The sequence below is a fragment of the Hyperolius riggenbachi genome, chromosome 8 (genome assembly GCF_040937935.1).
Source record: "Hyperolius riggenbachi isolate aHypRig1 chromosome 8, aHypRig1.pri, whole genome shotgun sequence".
Classification (NCBI taxonomy): Eukaryota; Metazoa; Chordata; class Amphibia; order Anura; family Hyperoliidae; genus Hyperolius; species Hyperolius riggenbachi.
Genome location: NC_090653.1, coordinates 188,508,577 through 188,536,168, shown reverse-complemented (window position 1 = coordinate 188,536,168; position 27,592 = coordinate 188,508,577). Strand labels below are relative to the sequence as shown.

Genomic DNA, 27,592 nt, shown 5'->3' with positions numbered 1-27,592 from the left:
GCCCTTCAGTAAGGGGTAATGAATATTTTGGTTCCACTAATTTGGTAAATGTTGGAGACAAAGTTTGGGTTCAAGGACCGACTGGTCCTCCAGATAAAGCTGAAGTAGTTGCTGTAGGGAAGAAAAACTTTATTGATAATTTTGTTTGGAAAAGAGCAGTGGGAGCATGTCCCGCAAGAAAAATGTTACTTTCAAGAATAATTTATACTTGTTTGTACTTTTAGATCAATGTCATGCATGTCATATGCTCGGTCTCCTTGGTATCGTGTTATTGGTCACTTCAGGGGTTGGAGCCTGAACTCCGGGCACTATGCTAGTGCCTATAAATTCAACTGCTTCCCAATGGATGATGATAAACAGCACAAAGACCAGTCCAATCGGGAGTGCTGAGCTGGAGGCTGCTGTACAGTTGCTAATTTATTTCTTTCTGGAACTGTGTGACAGGCGCCTAAACCTGCTAAAAGATCACGGGCCATATGCAATTCACTTTTTCACCTGAGTTTTCTCCTAGGAGATAATTTTTCATTTTCAATTTAAAGTAACTTTTCAGCACTTTTCAACTAAAAGTGTACCCAAAAGAAGTTGAAAAAGTACTTTCAAAATTATTTTGAACATTTTCTTGCTTTATGGTGGCTTGAAAGGCATTTTATTGACAAGTTTAAAAATGTCAACTTGGAGAAAACCAAGGAGGAAAAGTGAATTGCATATGGCCCCACATGTGTACTTCAATTGGGTGATAAGAAGAGTGAGGATGTAGGGACATTCTTTACACTGCATCGAGATGAGGGGTATCTTAATATCTACCTGTGTCACTAGTTGGCACCTCAGCTTGAGTGAGGTTAAATATGTGTAAGAATGCTACTGATATTTTTAATGTGTCCAGTCCCCTACAAGGATTTGTGAACATTAATGTCTAACATTGACTCTGGACACAAGAGAGACTCTCATCTACTTCTGGAAACGTTGGACAAAATGTCCAGAAGACGGTGGTTCATGCACAAGTGACTTTCCCACAATCTAAAATGTGTCAAGGGGCCGTATAAAACGAACTTGGTATGACACCTTACTGGGAGGTTATGGGTACCTAACTGGGACTCTTTATGGTTTTGATATAGAGACTTTAGCAACTTGCTTGCATAATGCTGGTAATAAAATAAATGAAACTTTAACTTTGCAAGCCAGGTGGATGCCTACAATCTGGGATCCAGTTTGCTTAACTGCAGATATATTGCATTATGTTTGTTTTGATACAAATATGGTCCAATTTGTAAACTGGACGTTGTGTATTTTCAGATCATTTTATCATCAGGTACAACATAAGGACCACATGCAAATTGCTCTGTTGACAGGCAGTGAACATGTGTGAAGAAATCTCTTTAAAGTGAACCTCCGGACTAAAAAAACGACTCAGCAGCACTGAAAAGGCTTGGTGTTTCTTTAACAGTTTCACAGCATCAGAACTTTGTTTCTCTTATACAAGCATCATTTTAAGCTGCACAGAAGAAAACTGCCCAGGCTTTTTTCCCCTGATGCTGTGCAAAGCATGATGGGATTTCTGATGTTGTTGTTCTTGTTCTGCTGTTTTGGTGCAAATTTATTTATTTTTTTTACATTTTGAATTTGACATTTGAAGCCTAGCGTGTGTAGCTGGGACAGTTGAAACTGTGTCTCCTGCTCCTTGTCACCTCCTTTCAACCAAAAAGATGGCTGCCCCCATGACAAAGATGGCAGCCCCCATGAATCACAAACATTAGCCTGTTCTTTTAAAACAGGGTGGGTAAGAGATTATATTACCTATCTATTCTAATTGACATAACTAATGTAACTTGATGACAGTATGTTTGTTTAGGCTGAAGTTCCCCTTTAATAAAAGTGCTATATCGGCTTTATTTGGAACCTACAAAGCTGATCTGTAAAGACACCATGTGTGTAGAAATTTTGTATATATATATATATATATATATATATATATATATATATATATATATATATATATATATATATATATATATATATATATATATATATATATATATATATAAAGTTTCCAAGACCTTTCTTATATGCAAATATGTTCTCCTACCCTTAATAATGGGTTCCTCTGGAGGTCAACATTACTGGCAGGTAGAATTTTGTGATCCATATGTGGATCGAAATAACAGAATGCGCAATCTTTCCTTTTGTGCAATGAAAGATATGTAAATTACTTGTTAATGGACAGTTTTACCATTGTCCTATGGGATATTAGTTGAAATAGCTGCATAGCATATTTGCATAATTACTAATACAGAGGTCATTGGAAACATAACATTGCTTTTGCTGGATGTTTATTTAATGCACGTATACTAACTTGGCATAACAAAACTTTTATGCAAAGATAAGAGGAATTCTGTCTACTTATGACAAAATATTATATTGCCTGCAATTTAACCAAATTACAGGCTGCTGCGCAACATTGGTGCCTTTATCGCCTAATCAGGAGTTACAGTTAAACTAAATAGTATTTTGCAATGCTCCGAAGAGGTTCATCGCCACATTCAATTGTTGAACACTACCCTTGCATAGCATCTTATCTCTACGACTACTGTTTCTGATGAACTGGTTAAAGGGAAGGTTCAGGGACTATCCGAAAAAAATAAAAATCCCCATCCACTTACCTGGGGCTTCCTCCAGCCCGTGGCAGGCAGGAGGTGCCCTCGGCGCCGCTCCGCAGGCTCCCGGTGGTCTCCGGTGGCGCGCCCGACCTGGCCAGGCCAGCGGCCCGGTCGGGCTCTTCTGCGCTCCAAGGCCCGGCACTTCTGCGTCCCACGCCGGCGTCTGACTGCGCCTGCGCAGTACAGCCCGGAGGACGTCCGATGACGTCAGCGCGCCGGCGTGGGACGCAGAAGTTCCGGGCCTTGGAGCGCAGAAGAGCCCGACCTGGCCGCCGGCCTGGCCAGGTCGGGCGCGCCACCGGAGACCACCGGGAGCCAGCGGAGCGGCGCCGAGGGCACCTCCTGCCTGCCACGGGCTGGAGGAAGCCCCAGGTAAGTGGATGCGGATTTTTATTTTTTTCGGATAGTCCCTGAACCTTCCCTTTAAGGTTGGTTCGGTAATCGCTGATGCCATGTTGCACCATTGGTGGGATGTCCTTTTAGGATGTTCTCCTGGTGCAACCAAGGTCTTGAACTCTCTTATACATTAGGTACTGATTCTTATTATTGTATGTGGCCTATCACTTGTGCCGTCGGCCCAAGGTTAGGTTTGCAACATATGGTTCGTGAACACTAATCAAGGGGCCGAATGAGATACACAAGTGACATGAATGTCGTATGTATGTATGTAGTGTTCACTCTCATATGTCTTTGCTTCTGGATACTGGAGTTCAGTACCTGGGTATTATCTGAGTTCAATTCCAGATGTCCTGGATGCTATTTGGGTTCAGTGAAGAATGTTGATGCATTCCTGAATCCTGCTACAGCCAGTTTGAGCAGGTAGTCGTGGGATAATGGTGCATGAGATACGCAGGCGTACTAAGTAAGCCATTGTTTTCCCATACAGTGAGCACGAGGTGTACACATCGGCTGTGTTGTATTGCGCAAAAGCGGATATCATCGATTTTTTACTGTGATCACGTGCCTACAACAGCAACCGTATATGCGCTTGCGTGTGTTATGGTTTAGGGAGTATAATTGGGTTGGGAAAACGCCTGAATTCTGGGACTTTTTGCCGAGACCAACAGACGTGATGGATTGTGTCGCCAGGTGTTTTCCCCTACAAGGATTGACGGAGTCCCCTCTTCCTTGGGTGATATTGCTACACTTGGTAAAGAAAGGTTGATGCATTCTTACTAATAATTACTAACCCTTAAACTATGATTCTGCAAGCCTAGAAGATTATTATAACAGGATTGTAGCTCAAATATTATTATTGAATTTTTCCTCATGTTTTGCTGCAATTCATTTTACCCACTACGGTGGTGAACAAAGTTAGAGGATTTAAAACCCTACCCGTGAGGAAAAACACGCATGAAAAAGTAGCCGGGTGGGACAAGATGACAGAATGCAGGGCCGGCGATTCTCTGCTTTCAGCATAGGAGGAGGTGAGCTGATAACAGCCGGGTGCTCACCAAAAACTAGCCGGGTGGAGCACCCAGCTAAAAGAGCCTGGGGAGAACACTGAATCGCTACCAAAATTGCCGGAAAATGCTCAAGAAATCGTTTACAATTTGCTCATTAAAAATTCTAGCGACTTGTAGTGGGTTACAATCCTTAGAGCCCATTTCCACTAGCGCGGAAACCGGGCCGAATCGCAGTTTCCCCACAGGCAAATCACTCGGGCAAACTCTACCATAGGAAATAATGGCGTCGTCGGCCAAATCGCTTGCCCTAGCGATTCGGTCGACATTGCCATCAGTTTCCGTGCGGGAGGCAGCAAATCCCATAGCCATGCATGGCACGGCTTCTGGGATTCGTCTGTGTACCCGGAGACCCGGAAGTGCCACCGCGCGTCTCGCAGCCGCGTGCGGTGGCTAGTGGAAACGGGCCCTTACAAATTCTTCACATATCTGAACCAGGTTTAGGAGTGATAGACAACACCCCTGTGTGCACAACATTCTCAATGGATTAACGGCTATGCATGGAGTGCATATGGAGAGCATAGTACCACTATATGACAATTTGTAGTCACCAACCGCAAATTTAACATATCAAATTAATCAATTTAATGAGTACAGGGATTTTGAAAATCATGTAGAATTTGTATGGGAGCGGACTATAGTTACACTCAAATGCACTTTCAAATTACAGCTCATATAAAATTACTACTACAGTATTTTATAATGTACTAAAATATTAGAATGATATTTGAATGTCACATAAGTGAAGGTCAACAAGATGCAAATAGTTGCGTTCATGCAGGATTATGCAAATTTTGTACGAAAATGTATGCAGCTTGAAAATGGACCTAACAAATCCTGCAAAGGTGTAATTTGAGTCTATTTTCAATCTACATAAATTTGCATAGAAAATTTGTATAACCTTGTATCAACATAGATTTTTTTCTATCTCATTGACCATCCATACTAGTGACACCATTACTTATCAGGTTTTATTCATTGTGTGGATCTATTCAACCCCAGCGATGCCGATCTGCCCACAGGAATCCAATGCTCGCTCTGCTCCCTAACGTGATGACAAGCTTGTGCCGCACGTTGGCCCTCCGCACCACAGCACATCAGCTACACAACTTACACACGTGTGTGCAGCGGGGTCCAGTGATGTCAACCAAGATCCCCAACGGGTGACCTGCGTTGGAAGTGAGCACTAAATGTTTGATTATTTCATTTTTTGTGATTTATTTATTGTTCTAATAAAGCGCCAACATATTACGCAGCGCTGGATTTTAGCACTATTACTTCATAAACAATTTACATATCATGAATATCTGATAAATAGAACTTTCTTTTAATTAGTTTAAATTATTAGGAAATAGTAACATTTTTATGACTTCGACACAAGGTACCCAAAAACTGCTCCAACTCCTCGACTCCTACTCCACAGACCTGGTAAAAAGCAGCATTTTAAGATTTGCAGCGTCCGGAATCATTATTGGGATCTAAGAATACAGTACTTAGTGGCACTGAAACACCCGCAAAAAGATCCAGTCAACGGGAGGGCAATCATGAGAGATGCATGTGGAGAAGACGCCTATTCAAAGGGGGTGGTAAACGACCAATCCAAGCCAAGGAGTTTATATGTCCCTCCCGTGTTTGCGTGGGTTTCCTCTGGGCACTCCTATTTCCTCACACTTTCCAAAAACTTCAGCTAAGTTAAAATAGCTTGCCTCTAAATTGGCCCTAGACTACAATGGACATAAGACTATACTAGGGACTAGATCACGGAGCAGTGCTTTTCAGCGCTGCTAGATTTGGGCGCAGCCATCGCCGCCGTAGACTGTAATGGGAATCAGTCTATAGCAGCACTCAGTGAGTAACGTTGCTTAAAAAACACAATATTTCGGCCTCCAGCAATCGCTGGAAGCCGAATTATTTCATTCCCCCACTATCCATGGCGGCCTGGAGGGGGAATAGTAATTAAAACGGCCCGGACTTGTGCAGAAGCAGGATCAGCCATATACAGCTGTTCCTGCGCCCAAGTCTACCGGCGCCGATTTCAAATGTACTCCTAGATCAGCCTTTCTCAACATTTTTTTACCCTGGCGGAAACCTGAAAATACTTCTTTGATCTCAAGGAACCCCTGCAAGGATTTTTTGGCTTTCAAGGAACCACTGATTTTATTTTGCAGGTGGCATGGTCTTTAAAAGCTGGTGTGGCCGTTAATGCCACTAGCCCCTATAACAGTTAGGGCTGCACGATTTTAGGTAAAAATTGAAATTGCGATTTTTCTCTCAAAAATTGCGATTTCGATTTTTTCACGATTTTTTTTTTGTACTGCAATCTCTTAAAGAAAAATTAGGCTAGTTACTTACCTGGGGCTTCTTCTAGCCCCCTAAAGTCCTCCTGCTCCCTCACCGCCATTCCACTCTCCTCTGTTCCTTGGCTCCGCACCTCCTCGATCATGCTCCAGTGGCCAGGAGTGCTTTGCCCATGCACAGTAGCAATTATTAGTTACCGTGCAAGTGCAAAACGCTACTGGTCACGAGAATGTGATAGGGGAGGCGAGTGACATGTGGCTGCACATGCAGTGTTCAGAGAGGAAAAAAGCAGTGCGGAATGACTACAAGTGACAAGAACAATTTAAGGGGCTGGAAGAAGCCCCAGGTAAGTAACTGGCAATTTTCCTTTAACAGTTAATGTGTCCTTTAAAGTTCTAACTACCTTTCAGCTGATTTAACTATGAAACTAGCAGCTGTCAAAGGCCAGGGTGTCTCTCACTAATCACTCTGTGCCTCTGTGTGCCGATGCCATGGGTGAGTCTGTGGTCATCTGTACACTGGCTCACTCCCCCTCCCCCCCCCCCCAAAAAAAAAAAAAAACTGCAGCTCCCTCACACGAGTGACACTCACTTCTATCATCAATCAGGGCATGACAGGATAATTGTGGGGTGAAAGGGTCACGCATCCTAAAGTTCTGGCTGCGGGGGCTGAGTTAGAGGGCCCCCTCCTCCATTAGTAGTAGCCAGCGAGATCACACACATGCACAAGCTGCGGCTGGGACCAGCACAGGGAAAGCAGGAGAGCGTCTGGCTGGACATGCCACAAAAATCAGAGCTGTGTTATCTCCCAGCTGCAGCTCAGCTCTATGAGCTGCGAGTACAGGGAGAGAAGGAGGACAGCGTCTGGCTGCACATTCCGAGAGCCACGCTCTCTCTCTTCAGCTCAACTGAACTGCGTGTGACGTCGCGGCATTCCCCGCCCCTCCACACAACACACAACTGCCGGGAGCTGAGGAGGGCGGAGATAACGTCCCTGAGTGACAGCGGCTGGCTGCAATGATACAGCCGCCGCTGATCACTAATAAATGCACAGAGCAGGGATAATTTTACCTGGGCGCTCATGGATCTCACCCAGGCGGCCTGCCCAGGTAAATGGCTCTGGGGAGAACACTGCGCTTGTATCTGGCCCCGCTGTGCGCGGATTGGCCAGAAGCAGTGAATATGCATTAGGGTTAATGAGCGGGGGGCGGATCCACTCTGCTCGCTCGAGTGGATCCGCCCCCCGCTAATTAACACTACTGCATATTCACTGCTCTGGCCAATCCGCCCACAGCGGGGCCAGATAAAAGCATACAGACAGCGGGGACAAAAAAACCGAGGATACTGACGATCACTAGATCGTCTTGTCACAAACCGCGGTTTCGGTTTTAAACCGAAAAACCGTGCAGCCCTAATAACAGTGCCTTTCATTATAAGGTCTCCTTATTCTAGTGCTTTTTATTACTATTTATACTGGTTGAACTCGATGGACGTATGTCTTTTTTCAACCAAAATAACTATGTAACTATGTAATGTGCTCATTATTATTTTGAATGTATTGCTTTTTATAGTACCCCCTATTATAATGTGCTCTCTATCACACTTCTCCCAACCCCCATGATGAGGAAAAATGCCAAGGAACCCCTGCGGAGTAGTCAAGGATCCCTGGGGTTCCAAAGGAACCCTGGTTGAGAAAGCTAGGACTAGATTGTGAGCTCCTAAGGAACAGTTAGTGACTAAACTTAATACTGTGTAAATCGCTGCAGAAGATGGATGTTGGCGCTATATAAATACTAATTAGTAACGTCAGAAAGGGATTGATCTATTTGCCACATAGCGTGGCAATTTGTGCATGTATGGCCACCTGAACGCTACCTTGACAGTGGGGAATTGTATTGCTTTCTCTTTAAAGGGGAACTGAAGAGAGAGGTATATGGAGGCTGTCATGTTTATTTCCTTTTAGACCATACCAGTTGCCTGGCAGCCCTGCTGATCCTCTGCCTCTAATACTATTAGCCATAGACCCTGAACAAGCATGCAGCAGATCAGGTGTTTCAGTGGTTCAGACTTATAAGTCTGATCTGACAAGACTAGCTGCATGCTTGTTTCTGGTTTTAATCAGATACTACTGCAGAGAAATAGACCAGCAGGGCTGCCAGGCAACTGGTATTGATTACAAGGAAATAAACATGACAGCCTCCATATACCTCTCTCTTCAGTTCCCCTTTAACTCTTCCAGGTGGACTGACCGACTGACCAACCAGCTATAGCACTGATGGTGCATCCTGACAGAAGCATTGTGCGTCTGTCAGATTACACACTAGTCGGTGCATGCAGCGCTGCAGGACGAGATTTCTCCTCCACAGTAAAATACATTTGCCAAGGAATATGAGCTGAGGGGCGGTGTTGGAGTTTCTATGCTTTGGCAAGCACTTTGTATCAGAATTGGCAACGTTTTTTTCATCCACATCGATCGATGTGAATGGATTACTCGGGTTTGCCAGGGCATACTAGCTAAGTGGGTTTGGAAAATTTTGTGGGTCTTGTCCTGAAAAACGCCATGCCTCTCTTTTTTTTCACATTTTTCGGCAGATATTTTTTCATCCACATTGATCAATGCGAATGAGAGAATCTTTGCTGTTCATTTTTCCTTTAACGACCACACCAGCTTTTAAAGACCATGCCATCTGCAAAATAAATTCAGGGGTTCCTTGAAAGCTCAAAAATCCTTAAAGGGGCTCCTTGAGATCAAAGCAGTATTTTCAGGGTTCCTCCAGGGTAAAAAATGTTGAGAAAGGCTGATCTAGTCCCTAGTATAGTCTTAAAGGGGAACTGAAGAGAGAGGTATATGGAGGCTGTCATGTTTGTTTCCTTTTAAGCAATACCAGTTGCCTGGCAGCCCTGCTGATCCTCTGCCTCTAATTGTATTAGCCATAGCCCCTGAACAAGCATGCAGCAGATCAGGTGTTTAAGTGGTTCAGACTTTAAAGTCAGATCTGACAAGACTAGCTGCATGCTTTCTGGTTTTATTCAGATACTACTGCAGAGAAATAGACCAGCAGGGCTGCCAGGCAACTGGTATTGATTAAAAGGAAATAAACATGACAGCCTCCATATACCTCTCTCTTCAGTTCCCCTTTAAAGAGACTCTGTAACAAAAAAAAAGTTTCCCTGGAGGGTACTCACCTCGGGAGGGGGAAGCCTCAGGGTCTCAATGAGGCTTCCCCCTATCCTTGTAGCTGCAGGCAATCCAGCGCTGGCTCCCCTGAAGCGTCCCACAATACTGGATGGACAAGCCTGATAAGGCTTGATATATTTAACTTCCCTGGCTCCAACAGGGGAACAGTTGTGGCTCTCAGCACAGAGATAGGTGGAAATAGCCGATCTCTGTCTGGTCCGCTCTACTACGCAGGCGACTTGCGCCTGCACAGTAGAGCGGACCGACAGTGATCGACTATTTCTGAGCGGAGAGCCGATACTGAGCCTGCGCTGGAGCCGGGAAGGTCAATATTTACATCCCGTTGTTCGGAGGGGCACAGCGAGACCGCCATGGGACACAGGAGGAAGCCTTGACAGGATACGGAAGCTTCCCTCTCCCGAGGAGCATACCCCCCAAGAGGAACTTTTTTTAGTTACAGGTTTTCTTTAAACATAGGAATGCAATGGATAGGAAAATCGCATGTTATGCGTGCAATGCAAAGCATACAAGTACATAGAAAGAATGTTTCAATGTCACTGGTAACACACTGCATGCATCACATTGTTAACAGATCCATCACACCGCTCATCTAAAGTCTCAATGTGAATGTACAATTACAATAAAATTGGACTGTCCAACAGGGCTGTGGAGTTTGAGTAGAGGAGTCAGAGCAACTTTGGGTACCTGGAGTCAGAGGTTTCATAAACCGAGGAGTCGGATGATTTTTGTACAAAATCCACAGCCCTGTTAAGTATTAGACTAAGGAGTCAGAGTCGAGGAGTCTGAGCCATTTTGGGTACCTGGAGTTGAAGGTTTCACAAACTGAGGAGTCGGAGTTGGATGATTTTTGTACCAACTCCGCAGGGCGCTGTCCAATGTACCAAACTGCTGAGAACATATCGCAAGTCACAATCTGCTAGTTCACCCAATACGGTTAGTGTTTTAGACGGACACTAGTTTACCACCAATGTGTTTTGGGGGTGTACGTATGTACGTGTCGCTGGAGAGCTGGGTGTCAGAAGAGCCTAATGATGGCTCTCCCTGATGCCACAAAACTCCCCGGCAGCATTAAATACTATTACCTCTCCAAGTTATCTCAGAAGAAAAAGAAAATATTTTCTTATGGCAAACAACTTGTTTTCCTTTACATTCCCTGTCACGCGGCTGACACATCCTCTCCCTTCACCCCCAGTCCTCAGCTCCCATCCTCATAATCAAGCATAATACCCACATTGACCACTCCTCCACTATACTACATTATATGCAAATACTACACTATATCAAATCAATCACCCTCACAGCTAATTTTTACATGGCTGCTCACTAATATAGGACTGTGGCAAGGTATGCACATATGCACGTATTGACGTATGCATTATTGTATAGGTGATCATATATACGATTATATACTTGTTTTTTTCTCTAGATATATGTGAGCATGTGGTTGCTGATACGCAAAATTGTGCCTTTGTTTATAGATGTATGCTCCTGTTGTCTATTGCCTGAGGAAGCGGGTACAAAGCCTGTGAAACGCGTTGCGAAATCCCCTTGGAGTATACCCAATAAATTGTTTTGTTGAATAGATACAGCCTTTGAGTCTGCTTGTGGGAGGTTGGTCCACCACTGCCTCCAAAGCTTTTTAAAACTTTTAATAATTTGCTTTTATACTTTTGGCGCCTCTGGTCTATACTTGTTTGGACATATATATCCACCCTTGGTGGAGGGGGATACCCCTTTTTCTTTTCTACTGTCTACAGAGAGCGACTTCTTAATCCTGAGTGAGGACAGGAAAATCTCCTCACCTGCTTATACAGTGGTTGCCTGGAGGTAACCCTGGTTTGTGAGTATAATTTTATACTCTTACTATCTTCAATTGTCATAACATAATACACTATTGGGCTCTCGGTTTCTCTTTTTTTACATCTTATGGCAAACAGGCCATTTGACTTACGTTAGACAAATGGAAAGATGATTGATTTTAACACTGTAAACTGTTATAAGAATTTTATACCTGTTTATAAGTAAGCATTACTGCATTGCCTGGTATTGAATGCACATGGGTAAGGGCCCATTCACACTTTGGATCAATAAATGCTAACAAAATCACTAGCATTTTGCAACAGGATTTTTTTTCCACAATTTTTTAGCATACTTTCAATGGACATTTTCACAATTACAATCACATTACAATCACAGTCGCACTAAAATCACCCCAAAAAAAAGTGTTGCATGTACTACAGTTTTGTGTTATCTGCAAATCACCAGCGATTGCTGCAGTGAGATCACGATAGGCGTCGGCGGGTCGTTAGTGGTATAGCATGGAAACTTTCCATGCCAGTTCACGGAGGGTTTCTCCGTGAACAGTATGTAATGTAAACACGCGGGGAAGAAAGCCCCGCTGTTTACATGATACTACGCTGCTGTGCAGCAGCGCCGTAAGGCAGATCGGCAATCCCCGGCCTCTGATTGGCCGGGGATCGCCGTCATTTGATAGGCTGAAGCCTATCCTATCAGGCGCAGGACGGATATCCGTCCTGCGCCGCTCATCAGGAAAGGTAGAGGGAGGGAAGTGGAGGGAGGAAATCGCTGCGGAGGGGGGCTTTGCGGAGCCCCCCCCCCCACCACTAATCAGTAATGGCCGGCGGCGATCAGACACCCCCCCCCCCCAGAAGGACATCTCCCTAGTGGGGAAAAAAAGGGGGGGGGGAAGTCTGATGCAGAGCCTACGCAGCACCGATCATTGCAAAATACCTTGGTCCTTAAGTGGTTAATTACGCTAGTGTTTAGAGAGCTAGCGACCGCAAGCGATTCGGGAATTAGAGGAAATGGGCCTATAAACGCCCGCAAATTGGCTCAGTGTGAATGCGCCTGTAGAGATTAAAAACACGAACCTCCTAATTTATCACAACTGATAAACGTTTCAAAACTGTTAGGATGCAGTAAAGAAAGATAAATGAACTCTGATCTCACATATAAGGCCGTCCATTCTCAAGAAAGAACAACATCCCCACTGAAGCCAACTAAATGCCGACATATTCTAAATTAGTGTTTACGGAAGGTAATCAAAGTTTCTGCGAAACAAAACATTACATAATAAGGAAGATGCACACAGATTAAAACTAAGCACGGATAATACAGACTGGGTAGTCTGGTACATTTCTGGGTAGCGCGTAGAAAGACAGGAAAAAGGAAGTGATAATCTAATTGTACTACAACATACCATAGATAACGCTAGTGTAAAGAGTATATACCACTCTTTCCCAGGTCACTTGTCGATGGTACCGAGACGTATTATAGTAACGTCACGTCACGTCACGTATGGTACGTCGTAGTACAATTAGATTATCACTTCCTTGTTCCGGTCTTTCTCTTTACGCGCTACCTAGAGATGGTGGGTATTATCCGTGCTTAATCTTAATCTGTGTGCATCCTCCTTATTATGTAATGTTTTGTTTAGCAGAAACGTTTTTGGTTACCTTCCCTAAACGCTAGTTTGGAATATGTCGGCATTTAGTTGGTTCCAGTGAGAGGTTTTTATCTCTTGGGAATGGACGGCCTTATATGTGAGATCAGAGTTCTGTCATCTTTCTTTACTGCATCCTAACAGTTTTGAAACGTTATCAGTTGTGATAAATTAGGAGGTTCGTGGTTTTAATCTCTACAGGTCCATTCACACTGAGCCAATTATCGGGCGTTTTTCTCTGATTCCCGAATCACTGGTGATCGCTAGCTCTATGTAAAGCACTAGCCTAATTAATATGGCAGCGATCTCACTGCAGCAGTCGCTGGTCTGGTGATTTGTGGATAACACAAACGTAGTACATAACCCCCCCCCCCCCTTTTTTTTAAAAGCGATCGTGATTAATGTTAACTAATGATGAAAATGTCCAATGAAAATATGCTACAGCAGAATGTGGAAAAAAAATCCTGTTGCAAAATGCTAGTGATATTATTATCATTTTGTGATCCCCAGTGTGAATGGACCCTTACCCATGTGTATTCATCACCAGGCAATGCAGAAATGTTTACTTATAAACAGATGTATAAAATTCTTATAACAGTTTACAGAGTTGAAAGCAGCCATCTCTCCATTTGTCAAATGACCTGTTTGCCATAAGAAAAAAAAAAAAAATATATATATATATAATTTTTTTTTTTTTTCTTCTGAAATAACTGGAAGGGTAATAGTATTTAACGCCGCCAGGGAGTTTTGCGGCAGCAGGGAGAGACATCATTCGGGTCCCCTGATGTCCAGCTTACACCCCCAAAACACACTAGTGGGTGAATTGGTGTCCGTCTAAAACACTAACTCTATTGGGTGAACTAGCAGATTATGACTTGTGATATGCTCTCAGCAGTTTGGTACATTGGATAGCAGGGCTGTGGAGTTGGTACAAAAATCATCCAACTCCTCAGTTTAGGAAACCTCCGACTCCAGGTACCCAAAATGGCTCAGACTCCTCGACTCTGACTCCTTAGTCTAATACTTATCAGGGCTGTGAATTTTGTACAAAAATAATTCGACGACTCGGTATGAAACCTCTTACGCCAGGTACCCAAAATTGCTCTGACTCCTCTACTCAAACTCAGACTCCACAGCCCTGTTGGACAGTCCAATTTTATTGTAATTGTACATTCACATTGAGACTTTAGATGAGCGGTGTGATGGATCTGTTAACAATGTGATGCATGCAGTGTGTTACCAGTGACATTGAAACATTCTTTTTATGTACTTGTGTGCTTTGCATTGCACGCATAACATGCGATTTTCCTATCCATTGCTTTCCTATTTTTAAAGAGTAACTGTTAGCCCCCAAATTGAAATTTAAAACACTATTGCAATGTTTTATTTATTATATAAGTGAGCCAAAAAGCCAATGTACAAGTTAAAAATCAATCTAATTTTGTTACTATCTAACTTTTTCCCCCAGCTCCGGACGCAAGCCGCATATCAGATACTGTAGCATGCAGAGCATGCCTATGTCTGGCCGACCCCCCTCTCCCCCCCCAGGACCAGGTGCCAATATATTCTCCCCACCGCAGCTGACCGCTCTGACACGGAGAGAGAGCGGCAGCACTTCCAGAGCAGCCAGCGCCGTGCATCTCTCTCACATGTGATTCTCTCACATGTGACTCGGCGGCGGCTGCTCTGCGGTGCTGCTCTGGAAGTGCTGCCGCTCTCTCTCCGTGTCAGAGCGGTCAGCTGCGGTGGGGAGAATATATTGGCACCTGGTCCTGGGGGGGGAGAGGGGGGTCGGCCAGACATAGGCATGCTCTGCATGCTACAGTATCTGATATGCGGCTTGCGTCCGGAGCTGGGGGAAAAGGTTAGATAGTAACAAAATTAGATTGATTTTTAACTTGTACATTGGCTTTTTGGCTCACTTATATAATAAATAAAACATTGCAATAGTGTGTTAAATTTCAATTTGGGGGCTAACAGTTACTCTTTAAAGAAAACCTGTAACTAAAAAAAAAAAAAAGTTCCCTTGGGGGGTATGAACCTCGGGAGGGGGACGCTTCCGGATCCGGTCAAGGCTTGTCTCCCCCCCCCCCCCTCCCCGTCCTGTGTCCCGTGGCGGTCTCGCTGTGCCCCTCCGAACAGCGGGATGTAAATATTGACCTTCCCGGCTCCAGTGCAGGCTCAGTATCGGCTCTCCTCCTTGGATAGCAGGGCTGTGGAGTTGGTACAAAGATCATCCGACTCCTCAGTTTGTGAAACCTCCCACTCCTCAGTTTGTGAAACCTCCCACTCCTCAGTTTGTGAAACCTCCCACTCCTCAGTTTGTGAAACCTCCCACTCCTCAGTTTGTGAAACCTCCCACTCCTCAGTTTGTGAAACCTCCCACTCCTCAGTTTGTGAAACCTCCCACTCCTCAGTTTGTGAAACCTCCCACTCCTCAGTTTGTGAAACCTCCCACTCCTCAGTTTGTGAAACCTCCCACTCCTCAGTTTGTGAAACCTCCCACTCCTCAGTTTGTGAAACCTCCCACTCCTCAGTTTGTGAAACCTCCCACTCAAGGTGCCCAAAATTGCTCTGACTCCTCGACTCAAACTCTGCCACAACAGCCCTGTTGGACAGTCCAATTATATTGTACTTGTACGTTCACATTGAGACTTTAGATGAGCGTGTGATGGATCTGTTAACAATGTGATGCATGCAGTGTGTTACATGTGACATTGAAGCATTCTTTCTATGTACTTGTATGCTTTGCATTGCACGCATAACAATTTCCTATCCATTACGTTCCTGTTTTTAAAGAAAACTTGTAACTAAAAAAATTTCCCCTGGGGGGTACGCAACTCGGGTGGGGGATGTCTCCGGATCGTATCGAGGCTTCCCCCATCCTCCTGTGTCGGTGGTCTTGCTGTGCCCCACCGAACAGCGGGTATTGACCGCGCAGGCGCATTATCGGTTCGGAGATATGTGGTAATAGCCGGTCGCTGTCGATCCGCTCTACTGCGAAGTCACAAGTCTCCTGCGCAGTAGAGCAGACCCCACAGAGATTGGCCATTTCCACCTATCTCCATGCTGAGAGCTGCAACAGCACCCCCGCTGGAGCCAGGGAAGGTAAATATATTAAGCCTTTTCAGGCTTGTCGAGCCAGGATTGCGGGATGCTTCAGAGGAGCCAGCGCTGGATTGCTTGCAGCTACAGGGATGGGGGAAGCCTCATTGGGACCCTGAGGCTTCCCCCTCCTAAAGGGAGTACCTCCGCACCCCACTGTCAAGGTAGCGTTCAGGTGGCCATACACGCACAAATTGCCACGCTATGTGGCAAATAGATCAATCCCTCTCTGACGGTACTAATTAGTATTTATATCGGCTGTGGAGTCGGTACAAAAATCTTCCAACTCAGACTACTCAGTTTATGAAACCACCGACACCGGGTACCCAAAATGTCTCCACCTCCTCGACTCCGACTCCTTAGTCTAATACCACAGCCCTGATTTATATAGTGCCAACATCTGCAGCGCTTTACACAGTATATTGTTTAGTCACTAACTGTTCCTTAGGATCTCACAATCTAGTCCAGGCTTTCTCAACCAATGTTTCCTGGAACCCCAGGGTCCTTGACTTCTCTGCAGGGGTTCCTTGGCATTTTTCCCCATCATGGGGGAAGTATGATAGAGAGCACACTATAATAGGGGGTACTATAAAAAGCAATACATTCAAAATAATGAGAACATTAATGAAAAGCACTAGAATAAGGATACATTATAATGAAGGGCACTGTTATAGGGGGTAGTGGCATTAACGACCACACCAGCTTTTAAAGACCATGCCATCTGCAAAATAAATTCAGGGGTTCCTTGAAAGCTCAAAAATCCTTACAGGGGCTCCTTGAGATCAAAGCAGTATTTTCAGGGTTCCTCCAGGGTAAAAAATGTTGAGAAAGGCTGATCTAGTCCCTAGTATAGTCTTAAAGGGGAACTGAAGAGAGAGGTATATGGAGGCTGTCATGTTTGTTTCCTTTTAAGCAATACCAGTTGCCTGGCAGCCCTGCTGATCCTCTGCCTCTAATTGTATTAGCCATAGCCCCTGAACAAGCATGCAGCAGATCAGGTGTTTAAGTGGTTCAGACTTTAAAGTCAGATCTGACAAGACTAGCTGCATGCTTTCTGGTTTTATTCAGATACTACTGCAGAGAAATAGACCAGCAGGGCTGCCAGGCAACTGGTATTGATTAAAAGGAAATAAACATGACAGCCTCCATATACCTCTCGCTTCAGTTCCCCTTTAAGCCTCATCTACGCGTGTAGATGAGGCTCCGATCCGGCGGCTCGATTAGCCGCCGGATCGCCTCTTCCGTATCCCCGCGCGTGCGTCGGGTTTCGATTCCCTGCCGGCGCCGCTTAACTTCCGCTCGACTCCCTGCCATTGTCCCCTCGCGGGGAACGAGCAGGGAATCGGCGGTGGCAAGATCCGACCTGTCGGATCTTATCAATGATAAGAAACATCGGAGCCTCATCTACTCCAATTTAGAGGCAAGCTAATTAACCCCCTTGGCGGTATGAAAAATACCGCCCGGGGGAAGCGCAGCAGGTTTTTTTTTTTTAATTTTTTTTTTTAATCATGTAGCGAGCCGAGGGCTCGCTACATGATGGCCGCTGCTCAGCGGCATCCCCCCGCCCGCTTCGATCGCATTCGGCGATCTCCGATCAGGAAATCCCGTTCAAAGAACGGGATTTCCTGGAGGGCTTCCCCCGTCGCCATGGCGACGGGGCGGGATGACGTCAACGACGTCATTGGGAGTCCCGATCCACCCCTCGGCGCTGCCTGGCACTGATTGGCCAGGCAGCGCTCGGGGTCTGGGGGGGGGGGCCGCGCGCCGCACCGGATAGCGGCGATCGGGGTGCTGGCGCAGCTAGCAAAGTGCTAGCTGCGTTCAGCAAAAAAAATTATGTAAATCGACCCAGCAGGGCCTGAGCGGCACCCTCCGGCGGCTTACCCCGTGTCACACACGGGGTTACCGCTAAGGAGGTTAATTTAGCTGAAGTTTTTGGAAGGTTTGAAATAGGAGTGCCCAGAGGAAACCCACACACACGGGGAGAATATATAAACTCCTTGCAGATAGTGCCTTGGCTTGGATTGATCGTTCACCACCCCCTTTGAGTAGGAGTCTTCTCCTCATGCACTCCCATTGACTGGATCTTTCTGCGGATGTGCAGTGCCACTAAGTACTGTATTTTTAGATCCCAATGATTCCGGATGCTGCAAATCGTAAAATGCTTATTTTTACCAGGTCTGTGGAGTTGGAGTCAAGGAGTTGGAGCAGTTTTTGGGTACCTTGAGTCGGAGTCATAAAAATTGTACGGATTCCTAATAATTTAAACTGTAATTAAAAGAAAGTTCTATTTATCATATATTCATGATGTGTAGCTTGTTTATGAAGTAATAGTGCTAAAATCACAAAAAATGAAATAATCAAACATTTAGTGCTCACTTCCAATGCATGTCACCCCTCGGGGATCTTGATCGATATCCCTGGACCCCGCTGCGCACACGTGTGTAAGTTGTGTAGCTGGTGTGCTGTGTTGCTATGCGGAGGGCCAACGTGCGGCACATGCTTGTCATCACGTTAGGGAGCGGAGCGAACAATGGGTTCCTGTGGGCAGATCGGCAGAAAGTGCATTTCAGTGCATCTGTTGTCAGCTTCCATACAAATTCTACATGAATTTCACACTCCCTGTACTCATTAAATCAATGAATTTGATATGTTAAATTTGGGGTTGGTGACTACAAATTGTCATATAGTGGTACTATGCTCTCCATATGCACTCCATGCATAGCAGTTAATCCACTGAGAATGTTGTGCACACTGCACACAGGGGTGTTGTCTATCACTCGTAGACCTGGTTCAGATGATATGTGAATTTGTAAGGCTTGAAACCCACTACAAATCGCTAGCGTTTTTAATGAGCGATTTCATGAGCATTTTCTGGCAATTTTTTGGTAGCGATTTTTAAAGTGTAAGCTTTTTGCCAGTGATTGTGATGGCGATTAGCGGTTTTAATTGATTGGTCCTTTTCAAAAAAATTTTTTATTTCTGTTAGTTTGCAGTAGTTTAAAATCTCACACAAATTACTATGTGTAGCGATTCATGAGCAATATGCCAGTGCTTCAATACTTAAAGGATACCCAAACTGAAATGTGACATAATGAGATAGACATGTGTCTGTACAGTGCCTAGCACACAAATAACTATGCTGTGTTCCTTTTTTTTCTTTCTCTGCCTGAAAGAGTTAAATATAAGGTATGCAAGTGGCTGACTCAGTCCTGACTCAGACAGGAAGTGACTACAGTGTGACCCTCACTGATGAGAAATTCCAACTCTAAAACACTTTCCTAGCAGAAAATTGCTTCTGAGAGCAAGAAAGAGGTAAAAAAGGGGAATTTCTTATCAGTGAGGGTCACACTGTAGTCACTTCCCGTCTGAGTCAGGACTGAGTCAGCCACTTACAGTGGAGGAAATAATTATTTGACCCCTCACTGATTTTGTAAGTTTGTCCAATGACAAAGAAATGAAAAGTCTCAGAACAGTATCATTTCAATGGTAGGTTTATTTTAACAGTGGCAGATAGCACATCAAAAGGAAAATCGAAAAAATAACCTTAAATAAAGGATAGCAACTGATTTGCATTTCATTGAGTGAAATAAGTTTTTGAACCCTCTAACAATAAAAGACTTAATACTTAGTGGAAAAACCCTTGTTTGCAAGCACAGAGGTCAAACATTTCTTGTAATTGATGACCAAGTTTGCACACATTTTAGGAGGAATGTTGGTCCACTCCTCTGTGCAGATCATCTCTAAATCCCTAAGGTTTCGAGGCCGTCTCTGTGCAACTCTAAGCTTGAGCTCCCTCCATATGTTTTCTATTGGATTAAGGTCCGGAGACTGACTAGGCCACTCCATGACCTTAATGTACTTCTTCTTGAGCCACTCCTTTGTTGCCTTTGCTGTATGTTTTGGGTCATTGTCGTGCTGGAACACCCATCCACGACCCATTTTCAGTTTCCTGGCAGAGGGAAGGAGGTTGTCGTTCAGGATTTCATGATACATGGCTCCGTCCATTTTCCTGTTAATGTGATTAAGTTGTCCTGTGCCCTTAGCAGAAAAACACCCCCAAAGCAAAATGTTTCCACCCCCATGCTTGACGGTGGGGACGGTGTTTTGGGGGTCATAGGCAGCATTTTTCTTCCTCCAAACACAGCGAGTTGAGTTAATGCCAAAGAGCTCTATTTTGGTCTCATCAGACCACAGCACCTTCTCCCAGTCACTCACAGAATCATTCAGGTGTTCATTGGCAAACTTCAGACGGGCCTGCACATGTGCCTTCTTGAGCAGGGGGACCTTGCGAGCCCTGCAGGATTTTAATCCATTGCGGTGTAATGTGTTTCCAATGGTTTTCTTGGTCACTGTGGTCCCTGCTAATTTGAGGTCATTCACTAACTCCTCCCGTGTAGTTCTAGGATGCTTTTTCACCTTTCTCAGAACCATTGACACCCCACGAGGTGAGATCTTGCGTGAAGCCCCAGAGCGAGGTCGATTGATGGTCATTTTGTGCTCCTTCCATTTTCGAACAATCGCACCAACAGTTGTCACCTTCTCTCCCAGCTTCTTGCTAATGGTTTTGTAGCCCATTCCAGCCTTGTGCAGGTCTACAATTTTGTCTCTGACATCCTTGGACAGCTCTTTGGTCTTTCCCATGTTGGAGAGTTTGGAGTCTGCTTGATTGATTGATTCTGTGGACAGGTGTCTTTTATACAGGTGACTAGTTAAGACAGGTGTCCTTAATGGGGGTGACTAATTGAGTAGAAGTGTCAAACCACTCTGTGGGAGCCAGAACTCAAGAATGGTTGGTAGGGGTTCAAAAACTTATTTCACTCAATGAAATGCAAATCAGTTGCTAGCTTTTATTTGAGGTTATTTTTTCGATTTTCCTTTTGATGTGCTATCTGCCACTGTTAAAATAAACCTTCCATTGAAATGATTCTGTTCTGAGACTTTTCATTTCTTTGTCATTGGACAACCTTACAAAATCAGCGAGGGGTCAAATAATTATTTCCTCCACTGTACATACCTGATATTTAACTCTTTCAGGCAGAGAAAGGAATGCAGCATAGTTATTTGTGTGCTAGGCACTGTACATACTAGGTCTGCACGTTTTTTGGTTTAAAACAGAAACCGCGGTTCGAGGCAAGACTATCTGCTGATCGTCAGTACCTTCGGTTTTTCGGTCCGCTGTCTGTAACATCTTGCTTCTGGCCCCGCTGTGCGCGGATTGGCCAGAAGCAGTGAATATGTATAAGTGTTAATGAGCGGGGGGCGGATCCACTAGAGCGAGCGGCCGGGCACATCATACAGCACTACCTATCACTGGCTAGCGATGGAATGACGGCAGCGGTAGGCAGAGCTGTATGCTCTGTACATCTCCACCTACCACTGCCGTCATTCCATCGCTAGCCAGTGATCGGTAATGCTGTATGATGTGCCCGGCCGCTCGCTCTAGTGGATCCGCCCCCCGCTCATTAACACTTATACATATTCACTGCTTCTGGCCAATCCGCGCACAGCGGGGCCAGAAGCAAGATGTTACAGACAGCGGAACGGGCAGTGCGGACCGTGAGCAGTGAATATGTATAAGTGTTAATGAGTGGGGGGCGGATCCACTAGAGCGAGCGGCCGGGCACATCATACAGCATTACCGATCACTGGCTAGTGATGGAATGACAGCAGTGGTAGGCGGAGCTGTACAGAGCATACAGCTCCGCCTACCGCTGCCGTCATTCCATCGCTAGCCAGTGATAGGTAATGCTGTATGATGTGCCCGGCCGCTTGCTCTAGTGGATCCGCCCCCGCTCATTAACACTTATACATATTCACTGCTTCTGGCTAATCCGCGCACAGCGGGGCCAGAAGCACGATATTGCGGACCAGGCAGTGCAGACTGTGAGCCAAAGCCTGAGGCGCTACACCTGCTATTGCTGAAATTCTGTCTTGTCCCCATTTTTATTGCCTGATGAAGCGGGCTGGGCCTGCGAAACGCGTTGCACTGTTTTGGGGTACTAATTAATAAATGTGACTACTATTCAGACGTCTTTCGTGTCTACTTTATGGAGGTAAGTCCACCACTTCCTCCCAGCAAATTTTAAAGTTTTTATCCACTTTTATCCTGCTGGCGCCTCTGTTCTCCTACTGCTATACCGTGTCCACCCCTGGTGGAGGGGTGATCTACCCCCTTTCGCATCTACAGAGAGCGACTTCTTATCCCTGAGTGAGGACAGGTCTAATCTCCTCACCTGCCTATACAGTGGTTGCCTGTGTGGTAACCCATGTTTGTGAGTATAATTTTCTCACGATAACCTTTACTTCATTTATGCTTAACATACTACACTATATTGGGCTCTCGGTTTCTCTACACTTTAACAAGTAACTTGTCTATATATCTTATCTAAAGTTTAGATGGTTTACACAGCAAATCTAGCTGCAAACAGCTTCAACAGTTTATAATTATTTATTCCTGTTATACAATGAGACCGGCCATGTTATGTTTGTGTCACATTATACACAGGCAAGTTGATCTGTATCTCCAGTCCGCAGCCTGTGAAAACTTCACTCTCCTCCTCCCCTCTGCCTCTGAAATCTCTGGCTCGTAACTTCCTCCTGCCCAGACCGAGCTCCCATAAGCCCTTGCTACATGAGTCTGAGAGTACCAAGGCACTCTGGAGAAGCTGTGGGCGAGGCTTGTTCAGTTTATAGGGAATTAAAGTATTAAAACAAAAAGGAAAAAAAAAAGTATTTGGCGTTAGGAATGCTGTATAAACTATACGAAAGAACACAATTATACAATGAGTAAAAGTTTATCTTGGATCCACTTTAAGACTGGAGGATTAAGTGAACCTCCAGACTAAAAATCTACTCGGCAGAACTGAAAAGGCTTGGTGTTTCTTTAACAGTTTCACAGCATCAGAACTTTCTTTCTCTTATACAATATAATAACCTGAACATTTGTATAGCGCTTTTCTCCTGTCGGACTCAAAGCGCTCAAGAGCTGCAGCCACTGGGACGCGCTCAAGAGGCCACCCTGCAGTGTTAGGGAGTCTTGCCTTGAACTCCTTACTGAATAGGTACTTGACCTAGCCAGGATTCAAACCCTGGTCTCCCATGTCAAAGGCAGAGCCCTTAACCAGTACACTATCCAGCCACTGCTATATACAAGCCTCATTTTTAGCTGCACAGAAGAAAACTGCCCGGGCAGTTTTCCCCTTATGCTGTGCAAAGCATGATGGGATTTCTGATGTTCTTGTTCTGCTGTTTTGGTGCAACTTTTTTTTTTTTTTTTACATTTTGAATTTGACATTTGAAGCCTAGTGTGTGCAGCTGGGAGGGGTTTTCAGGACACAGGACTGTGTCTCATGCTCCCTGTCACCTCCTTTCAACCAAAAAGATGGCTGCCCCCATGACAAAGATGGCAGCCCCCATGAATCAAAAACATTTGCCTGTTCTTTTAAAACAGGGTGGGCAAAAGATTAGATTACCTATCTATTCTAATTAACATAACTAATGTAACTTAATAACAGTATGTTTGTTTAGGCTGAAGTTACCCTTTAAGCTTGCGGAGCAGTTCAGTGTTCCATCTGCCCCCCACCATTGCAATTCGGGTGCAATTTAAATGCAGCCGAATTTCAGCGGTAGTAATTCTGTGTGTTGCCTCTGTTAAAGTGAATGGGAACCGCATTTTTTTTAAAAAATGAAGCAAATACTTACCTAAGGAGAGGGAAGGCTCTAGGTCGTATAGAGCCTTCCGTCTCCTCTCTCGGTGCTCTCTATCCTGTGCTGGCTCCCCCCGTTTCAATCCCTCGCCGAAAGGGTATTTGGAAGTCTTTGGGAGCCGTGTCATACTGCACACACGTGAGCGTGCAAGAGCGTGCTTGCGCAGGTGCAGCACAGGGCCGCCTTTCTTCAGGAGCACTCGGGCTCCCTGAAGACTTCTGAAGCCTCCTTCGGCCGGGTAAAGCCGTATTTGACTAATTTAGTCAAATGCTGCTACTGGGCGAGCCAGCACCGGAACGACGGGACCAGGAGAGGAGCCAGAAGGCTCTATAGGACCCAGAGCCTTCCCTCTCCTCGGGTAAGTATCTGTCTCATTTTTTTTTTTTTTTTTAAATGCGGTTCCCATTCACTTTAAGCCGCAATCTTAGCCGGTACTAGGCTCAGTGACGTCAGCTGGGGGCCTTCCCCGGCTGACATCACTCAGTCAGACTAAGCCGAGTACCAGTGGTTGATTACGGCTGAACAGAGGATTCTGTGAGGGCTGCAGGAGGATGGCGAGGGACGCATCCATGCTTTTGGGGCTGGAGGAAGCCCTGGGTAAGCAAGAAAAAAAATGCCCACTTGACTCATCTGTGAGTCTCTTTTATGAGTGGGAGGGGACTGCAACATGTCGAGTCGGTTTATGGCTGTGGCCATGTCCAGATCTGACTGTAATGGGGGGGCCGCCTGTCTAGTGCCGGTTCTGTGCGTTAATAAGCGCTGGGCTGGTGCTGGGTAGCAGCTGACAGGCGGTGAATTCACCACTTGTCAGCTGCCAGTCTGAAATGGGCTTTAGTTTTACAGACTTAAAGAGAACCAGAGACGACAGAAAGAAGATGTTATACATACCTGGGGCTTCCTCCAGCCCCATCAGCCTGGATCGCTCCCACGCAGTCGTCCTCTGCAGCCTCTACCCGCCGGTACCGGGTCCTATCATTTCGGCCAGTCGATGCAAGTGCTGTGCACTCCCTCCATACTGCACAGGCACATGCGTAAAGATATGGAGGGAGTCCCTGTGCTTGCGTACAATAGGCAGCGTCCACCGGAAGTGACGGGACTCGGTACCGGCGATAGAGGCAGCGGAGGACAGCGGCGTGGGAGCGATCCAGGCTTATGGGGCCGGAGGAAGCCCCAGGTATGTATAACATCCTTTTTTTTTTTTTTTTTTTCTTTCCATTTTTTAAAGACAGTTAGTCTCTGGTTCCCTTTAAGCAGGAAGCTTTGAGTCAGGATGATGCGAAGCAGCAGAGAAAGGGCAAACCCACAGGAGTTAATAAACTTTTGTTTTTGGTATCATCCTGATTTTAAACTTTCTGCTATTTCTGATTGCTAACAAGGAAGCATGGAAGCGGCTATCCTTATTGACTTTACAGAAAATACATTTACGAGATGTTAGCTTCAGTAGTGTCAGATACAAGTGTGCAAACAGTCAGTGACATCAGAACACTTGTGGCAAATTATGTGGTTAGTACTATAGAGACAAAAGCCTCAATTCGCTAAGTGCAGTTCAGTAAAATAATTTAGGTCGGTAAAATACCACATTCTGTATTTTACTTTTTTTTTATTTTTTTTTATTTTTTTTTTACAAAATTCACAAAAAATGCATGCGGTAGAAGTTTGGGGATTTACCGAGGAATCTTGTTTTAGTTCACCAAGCCCTCCTTGGTAAGTCTCACTTACCAGCTGTGGAGCAGGTCGGGCAGAAAGTTGAGTCTGCATGAGTACATCCTCGGCATCCCTTTAGATGTGCTGCAGCCACCAGGGGGAGCCCTTCTGTATGAGTATTCAGATACAGGTAGTCCTCGGTTAACGAACGAAATAGGGACTGTAGGTTTGTTCTTAACCTGAATCTGTTCTTAAGTCGGAACATTGTGCCATCTCTGTCCCCTGTGCCTCCAGTGTCCTCTTCTCTGTCACCTCTGCCTTTTGTACCTGTTTTATACAAGTTTAAAAGCCATTTTTTTCTTTGACTTTTTGTTTTTGTTTTTTTTTGTAATCCATTTTCTCAAAAACTACAAGTCCAATTTGAAAAAAAAATTTTTGGGCCTGTTCCCATGGTAACAGAGAATCCATGCCGTTCATATCGGCGGGTCGTTCATAAGTCGGGCGTTTGCAAGCCGGATAATACCTGTATTTACATATAAAAGGATGCAGAAAAACATTAGAAAATGTCTCCTTTCCCTGCTCTGCTGCGTTAAGTCCTGCCCTCCAGGGTATCCGACCAAATCACCCTATTGGCTGTCTGCTACATCTGTCAATATGTTACCACATGGAAAGTGTGGGGTACCGGCTGGTCAGAGCCGGAGGTAAACATGGAACACTTATTTACCTCACTAGTCAGTAATGCTGCTTTTTCAGTGCAGTTATAAGTTTAATGAATTGGCATTTGACAAGGTGATCGGTAAAATCAGCTTTGCTTAGTGAATTGAGGACAAAGGATCAGCACAACTGTGAGGTAAGCAGTTTAAAAGAAAAAGAAAACCATGATAAAACCTGTTTTTTGCCCCATTGTACTGTAAGAGGCAACAGGTTTGTTGTAGGGGTTGTATATGGCTATGTAGAAAATGGGATGGGGTAAGCGGATGGAGTATGAGTAAAAAGTTATAATGGAATTGCAGATTATTTCAAATTGTTCCAAACTTAATGCTACAGTCATTGTATGTACATTTATGCAGCTTGGAAATGGTCCACTTCCATTGCATAAAATTTGCACAAGCTCAGAACTATTTTTAATCTCATCGACGGTCCTCAGTTTGTAGAAGTATCAGGTGTTTTTTTTTTTTTGTTTTGTGTTTTTTTTTTTTTTTTTTTTTTTTTTTTTTTATAATGTTTTTTTCACTTTATCCCATACAGGTGAACGTCCCTAAAACCCGCAGGACCTACTGCAAAAAATGTGGGAAGCATCAGCCACATAAAGTTACCCAGTACAAGAAGGGTAAAGATTCTTTGTATGCCCAAGGTAAGAATAGCAGATTAAAAACATCCTAAACGGTTAAAGAAACAAAAAATTGCTTGGTTGTGTCATAGTCCCTCTTTCTTTAGTATGCGAGCGTGGTCATGCACTAATAGTCTATGTAGGCCCAGTAGTATGAAGCTGATTCTGATGAAGCACTTTGGCATGAAACAAAAATGCATGCGTGAGCGCCCTTGTTCTAGTGGGCTGGCATAAAACTAGTCCTTGGTAAGAGTACTACTTGTAGAGGGTACAGTCAAGAACATCCATCAGGTTGTAGGCAATCTAAAGGTAGCCATACATCAGGCGACTTGATGGCCGATTGGCCATCGATTAGATTGTTTTAATAGGATAAAAATCTGTATCCCCAAGTGCATGCCTGACCGACAATGCAACCAATTTCAGGCTGAAATTGCTGAAATTGGTTGCGTAATTCGATTGTGCAAGATGTTGGGCCGATTTGCTCAATCTGGTGCACGGTGGTAATGCCATGCAATTCTGGGACGATCAGACGCAATGAAACTTTACATTAGGGGAAAGTGTAGGGGAAGCGGTCGAATGTGGCATCATAAGGCCGATTTCAGCATGAAATTGATAGAGAATCGGCCTGTGTTGTATGGGCTTTTCTCTTGGTCGAATTTGCCAATCATCGCTAGATATATGGTTAGCTTAACTGTGGGTACATGTCCAATTTAGGCTGCATTAGTTA

General features: G+C 44.8%; 1 protein-coding gene and 1 long non-coding RNA gene across 2 annotated transcripts in view; one reads left to right on the top strand and one right to left on the bottom strand.

Moving 5' to 3' along the window:
• LOC137527522 (uncharacterized) overlaps positions 1-12,917 on the bottom strand; it is a 32,499-nt gene extending 19,582 nt beyond the window's left edge. Inside the window, exon 1 of the long non-coding RNA XR_011023172.1 lies at positions 12,834-12,917. This is a non-coding gene — a long non-coding RNA (uncharacterized lncRNA). The remainder of the gene's footprint in view (positions 1-12,833) is intronic.
• Positions 12,860-27,592, top strand: part of LOC137527521 (large ribosomal subunit protein eL42) — a 65,920-nt gene continuing 51,187 nt past the window's right edge. Inside the window, exons 1-2 of the mRNA XM_068248041.1 lie at positions 12,860-13,004; positions 26,784-26,889. Coding sequence (XP_068104142.1) covers positions 13,002-13,004; positions 26,784-26,889 — 109 coding nt within the window. The 5' untranslated portion in view covers positions 12,860-13,001. The remainder of the gene's footprint in view (positions 13,005-26,783; positions 26,890-27,592) is intronic.